Here is a 13,257-nt window from a genome sequence, read left to right on the forward strand (position 1 = left end):
ATTTTGAGTTTCAGTAGAAACTTTTTACAAAAAAAACTAAGTTTTTAGACAATGAGGGAGTTTCTACAGAACAACAACAACAAAGAAAAAGTCGGGGCTTTTTTTCCGAACAGAAATGGTTAGTGAATACAGAACCGTGGCCTCAGCAGGTACACCTGCCGGGAGCCACGCTCACCAGCCAGGAATCGACTTTGTAACCTGGGCTGGGCTAGAGTGGCCTTACGTGGCGGCTGAGCCCCGAGGAGGGGATGGCTGGCTCTGAGGCACAGCCAGACCTTACTGGGGTCGAAACCACACCACGACGCACTTTCGGGGGCCCAAGTTACACACAAAAGGTGGCGTTTCCATCGTGGGAAACCCCAGAGCCACAATCGCAGAGTCTTAGCCGTGCCTTGCTTCCCGAGTTCGGGGAGGCACCACACGGGATGACAGCCCCGGGCCAGGCAGTGGGGAAGAGGCAGCCGGAGCTGCCTTTTCCGCGGCGCTAGGCCTAGGTAGGGCGACCATTTAGAACCGGCGTGGCCCGAAGCCAGGAAACGCCGCGGCCCAAGTCGGCCCCGCCCCGCAGGTGAACTAGGCAACCGCCATATTGCCTTGAGCGCCCAAACTCACAGCAAAACACAGCTATCGCGAGACCGCGAAGGCCTCTGGGAAAGACAGGGGGGGGAAAGGGAGGGGAAGGAAGCGGGGATAGGCGGGAGGCGGGCCGAGCCCACGAGTGGAGCCCCAGGAAGTGGAGGGCGGGGAAAGGTGCAACGGACGCGCCTGCAAGCCAATGGCTGGCGAGCTCGGGTGGGCCTGCGGCCAATGAGCAGTTGCGGCCCGCTGCAGGGGGCGGGATCCGGGGCCGAGGGTAGCTTGAGCGCGGCGGCGGCGTTGTTCAGTCAGAGCGAGAACATTCCAGAGGTGAGTCCGCGGGGGGCGGTGGCCCGTGCCCCTGCCCAGCGCTCCCGCCCCTCCACCCCGCGGGCCGCCGGCGGGGGGCAGGCACCGCCTGCGGCTCACAGCCGTGTCCCCGCCAGGTCGCCAGGCTCGGCGCTGCTGGTGTGGACGCGGACGTCGCTGGGACAGCCCCTCCCGCTGCTCGGCGGCGGCACCTGCCCAGCCGCCCCTCCGCTCGCCGCCCGCCCCGCCGCTCCGGACCCGGTTTCCAGCGCCTCTTCCTCCCAGTCCCGGGCGAGCCGCGTTGGGTTTATGTCTTTATTTGACGAAAACGGTGAGTCGCGGGCGGCGGGCCATGGCGGCGGCAAGATGGCGGCGCGGCCGCGTGACCTGCCGCGCGTGTGGCGCAGTTTGGGGGGGGGGGGGGGGGGGGGGAGGCCGGTGGCCGCGGGGGCGCGCGCGCGCGTGCCGGCGCCGGGCTGAGTCAGGCCCCGGGCGCGTTTGTGACTCAGGGAGGCCGCACCTCCGCCCCGCCGGCCGCCGGAAGAGGGAGGCCGGGCGACGGGCGCTCGCTGTCGCGTAGCCATGGGGACGAGGGCGCAGGGCGGCCGGCGGGGCGGCGGGGCGGCGGGGCGTGCGCTGGAGGGGGCGAGCGCGGCGAGCCCGGGCGCGGCTCCGGCCGCGGTCCTCGTGCTCCGACGGAGCCCATGGCTCCGGGCCCGGACGTGCCGCCCTGAAGCCGGTCGCCGGAGTCGCCGAAGCCGCAGCTTGGCGGTTGGCAGGTCCGGCCCGACGCTTCCCGTTTCACAAGGATGGCAGCCGGGGGAGGCGCGATTGGAGAAGTTGGCTGCTCGCGGGCTTGAGCTGCGGCGGGAGAAGAGGGCCGGGCCCCTCCCCGGCCGGCGGTTAGAACTCGCTCGGCGGCGGCGGCCGCCTATGACTCGCCGGTGGTCTGTGGGCCATTTCCCCGCCACAGCCACCGCTCTGGTCAAGATGGTGGGCGCCTAGGTTCCTGGAGGTGTGCTTTGTTCCCGAGGCTGGCTGTCCCCCCAACACACACACGCACTCGAACCCGGGCGCTGGGAGCCAGGAGTGTTGATGGGGCGGGGTGCTCTAAGACAGGAAGTTGGTCTGTCGGCATAGGGGTGGTACTAACCCGGTAGGGGTGTTTGTGTGTTCTCTGCTTCTCTCTTCCAGAGCTGTTGCGCAGCCATTGGTACCTGTATTGGGGAAACATAGCATACAAGCAAGAAGCTTACAGCCTCAGTGGCGAAAATTTTTTCATGTCAGAGACCGAGAACTCTTGCAGTCGTTTATGTCATCCCTTCTTCTCCAGACAGAAGATACCAAAAAGTTGCAATCAAAGATCTGTTCATCTTATTGATAAAGTCACTAATAAGCCAAAATGTCTGTCAACGTCAACCGCAGCGTGTCAGACCAGTTCTATCGCTACAAGATGCCCCGTTTGATTGCCAAGGTATACGGATCTTCATTTTAGTAAGACGTTGGTCCATATGTTCTTCATGGGATTTGAAAGATTGCATTTACAGGGAAGACAGTGCAAAATTGAAATTCTTATTTCCTTTAGGTTGAGGGCAAAGGAAATGGAATCAAGACAGTTATAGTCAACATGGTTGACGTTGCAAAGGCGCTTAATCGGCCTCCAACGTGTAAGTAAAGCTTGGAGAAGCCTGAAAAAGGTATATTATGGATATAGTCTTGACAGTCTTTCCTCGATCATATATTAACTAGCAAGTGTGGAACTTCGTACCTACTTGATTGGGTGTCATTAAACTACCCTGGCTGTCTCCCAGTGGCCCTGTAATTTTAAGGAACGGTGAGTTCTGTGTAAATTTTTGTGTGAAGCCAGTGCTTTAGTTAACTATAATGAAATACCTTGTCTTCTGTAGATCCCACCAAATATTTTGGTTGTGAGCTGGGAGCACAGACCCAGTTTGATGTTAAGAATGACCGTTACATTGTCAATGGATCTCATGAGGCGAATAAGCTGCAAGACATGTTGGATGGATTCATTAAAAAATTTGTTCTTTGTCCTGAGTGTGAGAATCCTGAAACAGATCTGGTGAGTGCCTTTAAAGTTTTTGTCACTAAATTCTATATGCTTTTGTGGTGTTGCCTGATTATGCTTTGATGTTCCTGAGAAGGAGCCAGACTTGTTAGAGAATACCTTTTGTTAAAATTAGGCTACTATGAAGAAAATTTGTGTTAAGTTAGTGTTTCAGATGTTTTCTAATGTTGTATAAACTCATACACAGTTTTTGTTTTTAACTATACATGACACTTGTTTTTACTTTTCTTGACAGCATGTCAATCCAAAGAAGCAAACAATAGGTAACTCTTGTAAAGCCTGTGGGTACCGAGGCATGCTTGACACACATCATAAACTCTGTACATTCATTCTCAAAAACCCACCTGGTAAGTCATAACAAAATGACTATTGGAATAAAAAATAGAATGTTTTATTACTGTACAAATATATACAGTGTAAGGGACTTTAGTCTTTGGACTTTTTTGGTTTGTTTGTTTTTTGAGACAGGGTTTCTCTGTGTAGTCCTGGCTGTCCTGGAACACACTTTGTAGACCAAGCAGGCCTTGAACTCAGAGGTCTGCCTGCCTGTCTTTGGCTTAGGACTTTGTGATTTTTGACTGACTATAAGATATTATTGAAAAATGTGTTTTATTTAACAGTAAAAGTGAAAAGGAAGCTACCAAACTATATTATCCCGTTGATTTATAAAATAGATTATGATGGAAATCCATCAAAAGATCTACCTTTCTGAAAACAAGCCTTGTCTCATTAAGCTACAGTGGCTTAGAAAATTGCAAGCAACACTCTGTGGCAGATGAACAAAACTATCTGACACAATTTGAGCTTGCTATAGCAAGATAGTCCAACCTATTCCGGTGTTCTCTTCCCCATGAGACAAGCCGTTATATAGACTCAAACAAACTCTTTAATTGTTGGATGGTCAGGTTTTGGATATGGTTTTCTTTAAATTCATGGGGATAAACTACTTGATTGAGGCATTATATGAACAATTCCAACAGTTTAATATCCCCAATGGCATTATTTCATTGTATTTTATAACTTGTGAAATGTGGTTAGTAGTATATTTGTCTGTATCCCTTCAGAATCTATATTTATTATTTGGTGTGTTGGTGTTTTGTGTGCATGTGTGGCTGTACACTATGTGTGTGCAGTGCCCTAGAGACCTGAAGAAGGCATTGAATCCCCTGGAACTGGAGTTATGGGTGGTTGTGAAACACCATACGGGTGCTGGGAATCGAACTTGGGTTTTAACAAGTGGTCTGCACCACTGAGCCGTCTCTCCAGCCCTCCCTTCAGAATTCTAAGTTGCATTTTGTTGTGTTAACTACTGAGGAGAGTCGCGATGGTGAGAGGGTAGGATTTAAATCTGATAGTCAGTGATGCATAAACCGTAGGACTAAGTTAACTTTTGTTTCCCTGTAGAGAATAGTGACAGTGGTACAGGAAAGAAAGAAAAGGAAAAGAAAAATAGAAAGGGCAAGGACAAGGAAAATGGCTCCGTATCCAGCAGTGAGACACCACCACCTCCACCACCAAATGAAATTAGTCCTCCTCCACATGCTGTGGTGAGTGTAGGGCACTTTAAAATTGTGGAAAACTGGTGTTTGGTTGAAATGAACGAAAATTTGAATTTGTTAATGTAGTGCACTGTTAAAACTGTACTATTGGTTGCTTGAGTTGAGCTAAACTGAATATATTTTTGAGCCTGGGTTTTCCCTGCTTAGCATTTTGTTGTTGTTTGCACTCATGTGAAAGGTACATTCTCTGGTCTTCAGGCAAAGGTGTTTGATCCTGTCAGTGTGACTAATACCACTATTTGAAGAGCTTTGCTTTTGTTTAAGCAGGAAGAAGAGGAGGATGATGATTGGGGGGAGGACACAACTGAGGAAGCTCAGAGGCGCAGAATGGATGAAATCAGTGACCATGCAAAAGTTCTGACACTCAGCGATGATTTGGAAAGAACTATAGAAGAGCGTGTTAACATCCTGTTTGATTTTGTTAAGGTAAATATGCTTGATCTACAAATACACACATCATACAACCTTTGGCCTTTGAAATGTTTGTTTTTATAATTGGCTAACTTTTTCTCTGATATCTTTGAAGTGTATTTATTCAGTGGTTTTTTGTTTTTGAGACAGGGTCTCTATAGCCCTTGCTGTCCTGGCACTGGTGTAGACCACAGTAGCCTGGAGCTCATAGAGGTCTTCCACACTCTGCTGGGATTAAAGGCGTATTCCACCACACCCTCCATTTGTGGGGCTGTTTGTTTTTTGAGACAGGATTTCTCTGTGTAGCTTGGCTCCTTTCCTGTGTAGACCAGGCTGGCCACGAACTCACAGAGATCCGCCTGCCTCTGCCTCCCCGAGTGCTGGGATTAAAGGCGTGTGCCACCACCGCCCGGCTCACACCTTCCCTTTGTATATTTTCAATTCAGTGCTTGTATTTGCTTTTCTTATTCAAAAAATAACATTGGAAGTATAGTGGGTATACTTCCATAAATTGGGTAGAAATCTTGGAGAAAGAAAGCAGGACTACTATCTACAGCATAGCAAGATATGCTCATACTTCATTGAATTTTTTATTTCCAGAAAAAGAAAGAAGAGGGCATTATTGATTCATCTGATAAAGAAATTGTTGCTGAGGCAGAAAGACTGGATGTAAAAGCTATGGGTCCTCTTGTTTTGACTGAAGTTCTCTTTAACGAGAAGATAAGAGAGCAGATCAAGAAATACAGGCGCCATTTCTTAAGAGTAAGAGACTTTTTGGGGATTATAAATCAAGATTGTGAACTTAGTACTGTGGCTTTAAATTGCTTCAGTCCACTATATTATCATCCTGAAAATAGGTAATTGGCCCACTTTACCAAGTGTGGGAGCACCTGCAAATGGTAAGGGTATCTGTGCATTGACCTTTTTTAGTCATTGTTACATGTGCCATGCTTTAAGATAATGAATGTTTTTTAAAGTACTGAATTATCTTAGAATAGGGACTATTATTGATGCTAACTATCTACTTACAGTTTTGTCATAACAACAAAAAGGCTCAGCGGTACCTTCTTCATGGTTTGGAATGTGTGGTAGCAATGCATCAAGCTCAGCTGATCTCCAAGATTCCACATATCTTGAAGGAGATGTATGATGCAGACCTTTTAGAAGAGGAGGTCATCATCAGCTGGTCGGAAAAGGTGGGGAGCACATAAGTTGTTTGTGAAGTTCAGAAGCATCAAAACAGCTGGTGGGGGTGGGTTAAAGTCTCTTTATGGTTAAAAGGCAGCAGAAATTGTTGTTTAGTCTCTTAGTATGTATGTACTGTTGAAGGTTAGGGTATGACCCAGTCCCTTTAAATAGCTTGTTGTATAAGTATATTTTCAAATCTTCACTGAGAAAATTCTGAACTTTTTTAGGCCTCTAAGAAATATGTCTCAAAAGAACTTGCCAAAGAGATTCGTGTCAAAGCAGAACCGTTTATTAAATGGTTGAAGGAAGCAGAGGAAGAATCTTCTGGTGGCGAAGAAGAAGATGAAGATGAGAATATTGAGGTAAAAGCTAGGGAACATGTTATTGAGTACTTGATTGGCAATGGACATTGAAGTTTTGTTTTTGTTTTGCTTTGTGTAGCCCTGGTTAGCCTTGAACTGATTCCAAGTAGAGTTCCAAATTTCAGATTAAAGATAAAACAAAGTGTAATCAGCTGGGTGGTGGCACTTTTAATCCCAGCACTCAGGTGGATCTCTTGAGTTTTTGGCCAGCCTGGTCTACAAAGTGAGTTCCAGAATAGCCAAGGCTGCACAGAGAGACCCTGTCTTGAAAACATAAGCAAACATACATATATGTATATATATGTGTGTGTATATATATATATAGTCTTTCTCTGGGTGGAGGAGACAACTTTTATATGCGTTCTGGGGAGTGTTAGGTAAGCAAGCATTCTTTCTAACCTTAAGCTGCCTCTTCCAGCCCTAGAAAATAATTAAATTAACTCAATGATAGACATTTACCCCTAGGCATAAAGAAATACTATGCCGGGTGGTGGTGCACGCCTTTAATCCCAGCACTCGGGAGGCAGAGGCAGGCGGATTTTTGTGAGTTCGAGGCCAGCCTGGTCTACCAAGCAAGATCCAGGGAAGGTGCAAAGCTACACAGGGAAACCCTGTCTCGAAAATACAAAAAAAAATAAAATAAAATAACTGATGGACATGGTAGCATGTACCTTCTTAGCTCTCAGGAGGCAGAGGATCTCCTGAGTTCCAGGACAGCTAGGGACTATGAAAAGAAACCCTGTCTCAGAACACCAAAATGGAAGAAGGGTGGGGGTTCGGGGGGAAAGCTTCGAGGGAGGGAAGGAAAGGGAAAATACTGTAATCTCAAAAAATTAAAAACAAGAGAAACTTAATGGAAATAATATTACTAGGGGTGGTTGCTCAATGCCTACATTTAATTGATGAAATGATTTATTTTATCAGGTGGTATATTCGAAGACTGCCAGTGTACCAAAAGTTGAAACTGTGAAGTCTGACAACAAGGATGACGACATTGATATTGATGCCATTTAAAAGGATGGATGCAACTTAGCTTAACAGTGTAATGCTGCAAATTTTTCTCCATTATCAGCCAGAAGTGCAACATGTATGTGCAAAAGCTCAAATGGCTTAACATCATGCTACACTTGATACTAAAAAGCTATTACTGTGAGTGGTCTATAATTAAGCCCAATGAGACATCTAGGGAGTCCATACTTATCAGTGAACAGTTGTAGTTTGCTTATTTATAGCATGTTTCTTTTGGAAAAACTAGTGGTGGACACATTTGGATCACATTTATACAGTTACTAAAAAATAAAGATTTGATTTTGGTCATTCTTCAGACTTTGGGCTCTGAATGGCTTACACTGAAGTAATTGGCTACTTATAGGATGTTACACCATTAGGTCCTTGAGCCTGGTTGATTGCAGGTGCTGAAACTTAGAGAATGCAAACCATTGTAATGACCTTATTCAGCTATTAAGAAATGGGATATTTTTAAAGTTGTATCTCCAGGCCTCATCTGTTCAGATTGGCAACTGATAATTCTTGTCATTCTAAGGGAGACTGATGAATAAATAAGTGTGACATCTTCATGAGAAGTGAAAACAACCTGTGTGTCCTATGGTTTTAAGAGCAAGTTTTGAAATTTGGAGTTGTGGTTTTTCAGTTTGTGTACACTCACCCCAAATTGTAGTCTTTGGAGTCATGTGCTTTGCACATTTATGAGCCAGGGAAATAATTAACAAATAAGTATTTTGTGTGTATTTAGTGGTTGCTTTGTAATGAGAGAAAAAGCTTTGAGGTGTGATTAAATCTTAAACTCTGATTCTATTTGGGAGAAACAGGAAAAGGTGCACTTAATTCCTAGCTAAAACAGCATAATTGTTCAGCTTTTACCCTTAAATTATAATTTCAAGATGTTTAGACATACTGTATCTTGTGTTCAATGTGTTCTCCCCACCCCCAATATTATGGTTTATTCTTCAATGCCTTTGAATTTGAATATAATAGCTTGTACTTTAGATTTTGGTTGCTATCTTGCCAAAATAAGTGTTATTGTGTTTCAAGCTTGATCCCTTTGCCCCCAATTGTCTTATTTAAAGAGAAAGTTAAAATCATACTTCTGAGTCAGAGCCTGTATTTTGGTGTAAGACTTGGGATGTTTTTTACTTCACATTGAATATAGTTGGGCACCTGAGAAGTCTGGTGATGGCCACTGGGTGGGTGCAGTTGATAGGGCCTGACCAGCCCATTCAGAGCCTTGAACTTCAGACACAAGTGAATTCCTTACCCATTAGCTGGTGTAAACTCCATCTGGGTTCCTGATTATATTTGCAAACTCATCTTCAGCATTAAAAACTTGTTATCATATATATTCCTTTCCAGAAAAGTGCATTCTGGGAGTTAAGAACCCAGGTGGTTAATTTGTGTGGCATACTAGCTCATAACATTGTTTAGATCTTACCCTTTATGTCATCAATCTCACAGATTATAAAACTTTAATAAATATGTAAATTTTTTGCATTGAAATGATACAAATTTTTGGTAAAATTAAAACCTTGAGTCTGCTGAACATGGAATGGGAGCCATATACCTGGAATGGTAACACGGGAAGATGCAGTGTCACACCAAAGAAGAGGTATTTGCAAACTCATTTCGTAGGTTTCAGATTCTTTTTTGCATGGCCCAACCATCCATTTGTCATCATGAGATTCTCAAGTAGATCAACATATTCAACCTCATCCTGGTAAGATTTTGTCTTAGAGCTGTCACAGTCAGGTCTCCAATACCGAGGAAGGGGCTTGGGCTTCAGCCACTGTTGTGTCTGGTGCCAAACCAGTGGGGTTCAAATTCACACAATCTGGGGTTTAAGAGTAATCAATCGTTCATTGCTCTATTAAGGTGTCTTAAAAAGTTTCCTGTTTCAAACAGCTACATTACTTGATTAAAACAATGTTAAAATTAAATTTTGTCTCTGCTTTAATATTAAAGTTAAGCTATGTTTTCATTTTATAGTGAAGTAAAAAGCACTGAAAGCTATTCCAGTATTATACCTCATGCTTTGGATTAGAATGTCAGGTATTCTGTGGAGTATATGTATGTCAGCCCTGTGTATGAAAACAGGTTGATCCTTTCATTGGGTTACTGGCTTAATTTTTTTTGTATGTTTATTTTATATACATGAGTGACCTGTCTTGTCTTCAAGCACAAGAGGGAATCAGATCCCACTATAGATGGTCACGAGCCACCATGTGGTTGCTGGGAATTGAACTCAGGACCTCTGGAAGAACAACCAGTGCTCTTAACCTCTGAGCCATCTCTCCAGCCCCACTGGCCTTTTTAGGTGTAGAATGTATTCTATAGATTGGAAATGGCTCGGTTTTTCGTTTTGTTGTTGGTTTTGGTTTTTTTGAGACAGGGTTTCTCTGTAGTTTTGGTGCCTGTCCTGGATCTCACTCTGTAGACCAGGCTGGCCTCAAACTCACAGAGATCCAAGTGCTGGGATTAAAGGCATGCCCCACCACCTCCAAGCTCCAAATCTTGAATAACATTTTTACTAAGGGAATTCAGACTCCATTGATTCTAGACTGTCCTCGGACTACCTTCCTGGTTCCTTGCACATCTTACTAATTAAGGCCTACAGTATGGGTACTGAAATTGGCTTTGAACTCTCTTGCTTTTACCTCCCAAGTATTAAGATGGCAGGTATGTGTACTATCCTCACTTAGATTCTGCATGGGCTTATAAACCGTATTACACACATTTAGGGGAGGGTACAAGTTGTGGAAGTTTCTTCTCCATGTGAGTTCCAGAGGTCCAACTCCAGTTGTTGGGACTCAGCCAGCAGAGTCTCAGCCACCTCATCAGCCCCCCATGTTAGTGGCATTCCAGAGTGGGATAGCATGGATAAATGATCAGCTAATGTTCTCCTTGCCCCTTCCCCATCAGAATCTGATCCCATGAACCTTTGAAGTCCTATAAACCTGGAGCTTATATCCACCTAGGGTAGTGATTAAGACTATTCTCTCAGGGTTTTTGAGACAGGGTTTCTCTGCAATGACTGTCCTGGAACTCCACTTTGTAGACCAGACTGAGCTCAAACATACAAAAGATTTGCCTGCCTCCATGCACTACCACTAGACTTTATTTTTGAGCCAGGCAGGAATGGTTCTTGTAAGAGACAATATTTGGTGCATCATGGCTGGGCATATGGTAGGACTTGGGTTTGTCCAATACCAGCTGGTAATGTATCTGTGACTTCCCCCTCCCTTTCCCCAAAGAATATTACGCCTTAAACCTAACTTGGAGTATGGCCGTTTTTTCTTTCATATATATGATGGGGGAGGGGTGTAACGTGCAACCCTTGAAGCTCAGCTGGAGTGGCATAGTGTGCTTAAATAAATACAAGTAAAACACCCATACGTGGCCAGCCATGGTGACAGAGGCAGGAGGATCTTGTGTGAGATTGAGACCAGCCTGATCTACAGTGGAGGTTCCAGGATAGCCAAGGTTATGTAGAGAGTTGTCTCAAAAGTGAGAATTTAGTTCCCGGTATCCATTATCAGTAGCTCAGTCACCTATAACTAGTTCCAGGGGATTTGATGATCTCTGGCCTCAATGGGCACTATACTCACAAACACAATTTTTTTTTAGCCAGGGATAGTGGTGCATGCCTCTCAAGCAGAAAAAAACAAGTATGGTGACATGCTGGTGAATGAGTTCACGGCCAGCCTGGTACATAGTTTCAGGTCAGCCTGGGCTGAATAGGTCCTGTCTCAAATTATGTGTCTGTTAGTGTGTGCAGGTGTCTTTATCTATGCCCCTCATCACCGCTGTGAGCATTGACTGCTTCAGCTTCGAGCTGCGTTCTATAGAGAATTGCCTCAGCAGAACAGTGGCTACTGTGTCTGAGAAGTCAACAAGCTATGACTGACTGACTCTTGTGGGGGTGGGGGGGTGGTAATGTTCATAAATCCACTCCATCTCAACCTGGGACTAACTCTAAAATTCAGTCTTTGGCCCTTGTGAAGGCTATTAGTTATCAACTTGTAATTACCTAAAACCCAAGTAGCTGTGTATAGCTGTGAGAAGGTTTTTTTTTTTTTTGGTTTTTTTTGTTTTCTTAATTAAATCATTTGAAGTGGGAAGACCCACTTCATCTGGATCTTTTGTGGTGGGAGATCTACCTTTAATCTGGGCCACATCTACTGGCAGCCTATATGAAGGACAGAAGAAAGAAGCTTACTCTGCCTGCTTACTCTCCCTGGCAAGTCCATTCCTTCACTGGCATTGGAGCCTACTTCAGGATTCTGGCATATGCTGAAGAGAGACCTTCAGTCTTGTGGACCTTCTGTTGGCGGATAACCATTGTTGGACTAGCTGGACCACAGCCTGTAAACCACTCTAACAAGTGAATAAATCCCCTTGGGGGGGGGGGGCAGGTCATCACACCTTTAATCCTAGCACTCTAGGAGGCAGAGGCAGGTGGATCTCTGAATTTGAGGCCAGCCTGGTCTGTAGACCTAGATTCAAGATAGCCAAGGCTACACAAATCCTGTCTCAAACCACATGAATAATCCCCTTTATGTACACACATTCTATAAGCTCTAACACTAGAGAACAGTAATAGCCCTTCTCCTTCACAGCTCTGCTTTCCTTGACCCCATTCTGCTTCCTTACATCCCTTCTGAGAACACTATGTAATGAGTCCCTGCTTGCAGGCTCTGTTTTCAGGGACTTGATTGGCAGCAGTTGGGTTTAGAAGTGGTCCAGTGAAACAGTGGCAGATAGACTGCTGATAGTCCCTGAGATGAGCAATGGGGCAGGTGCCACACTGCTCACACATTGTTCCCTGGGAGAAGGCACCAGTTCCACTCAATGTCTTCCCCAGAGCTATGCTGCTTCTGCTCTATCATGAATCTTTAAGGTAGCTGACCCACCTTTAAGGCGGCACACTGCTGCACTGCACTAAGGTGTCCCATTGGTTGGAGCTGATGATCAGGTAAGAAAGATGGCCATAAGGTGCTCTCAGGAGCCTCCATGTTCTTGCCGGTCTAATCATCTGAGGCCTGCTGAAGTAAAAGGTAAATTATTTGTACCTGGCGCCTCCTACCACTAGGAGGAGGTAGTACAGTGCTGTTTCTTGGACCTCATTAGTGTTTGGAGGCGGCAGGTTTGGCACTTGGGAATGGAGATCCAATCCTACTCGGTGTGCACAGGAAGACTGTTTTGAACTAGGTTAGTAGCAAAAGAAGGGTTGTGCTGCAGTACAGGCAGCTGCTGGCACTAGACAGCACAACGGAGGATGTGTACTGCCCCTCGTGTTGGAAAAAAATCCTGAAGTTCATACCTCAGGTATTTGGAGGGGGAGTATTTGAGAGATAATAAGGAAGGTCGAGGGGATTTAGCTCAGTGGTAGAGTGCTTGCCTAGCAAGTGCAAGGCCCTGGGTTCGATCCTCAGCTAAAAAAAAAAAAGAAGGGGGGAGAAGCGAGAGATGGTGACGCATGCTCTCTACAAAGCAAGTTCCAGGACAGCCAGAGCTACATGGAGAAACCCTGTCTCAAAAAACAACAACAAAAGAAAAGAGGGAGAGACTCAAGTTAGCAGCTCCCTCCCTCCCTCCCCCTTCTGCTGTCCTTATGCTATCTGTACCATGCAAAAAGCCTTTTCTCCACTTTCTCCGGGCTTTCGAACTTCCTGCTTCCACAACCGTGAGCTGTGAGGCAAGTATTTTTTTTCAGGGTCTAATATAACCTAGCCTGAAGTACTGGGATTAAGGT

At 45.4% G+C, this 13,257-nt stretch overlaps 1 protein-coding gene and 1 non-coding gene across 3 annotated transcripts; both read left to right on the top strand.

The window, feature by feature from the left end:
• The first annotated feature begins 821 nt into the window (after positions 1-821).
• On the top strand, positions 822-9,442 carry Eif5 (eukaryotic translation initiation factor 5). 2 transcript variants are annotated; one of them, XM_036206154.1, is made up of 12 exons: positions 822-906; positions 1,023-1,216; positions 2,080-2,359; positions 2,471-2,552; positions 2,793-2,965; positions 3,207-3,318; positions 4,376-4,518; positions 4,795-4,956; positions 5,542-5,703; positions 5,973-6,137; positions 6,357-6,491; positions 7,416-9,442. In XM_036206154.1, exons 3-12 carry the CDS (start codon positions 2,288-2,290, stop codon positions 7,503-7,505), a joined length of 1,296 nt encoding a protein of 431 aa, XP_036062047.1. In that variant the 5' UTR covers positions 822-906; positions 1,023-1,216; positions 2,080-2,287; the 3' UTR covers positions 7,506-9,442. The 2 variants fall into 2 exon arrangements, with proteins under 2 accessions (XP_036062047.1, XP_036062048.1); XM_036206155.1 differs by having other exon boundaries at positions 4,798-4,956.
• On the top strand, positions 3,728-3,853 carry LOC118595930. The gene has a single exon (XR_004946615.1). It is a non-coding gene; the product is annotated as a small nucleolar RNA SNORA28 (small nucleolar RNA).
• Positions 9,443-13,257: the final 3,815 nt, after the last annotated feature.

Source organism: Onychomys torridus, chromosome 14 (genome assembly GCF_903995425.1).
Source record: "Onychomys torridus chromosome 14, mOncTor1.1, whole genome shotgun sequence".
NCBI lineage: Eukaryota > Metazoa > Chordata > Mammalia > Rodentia > Cricetidae > Onychomys > Onychomys torridus.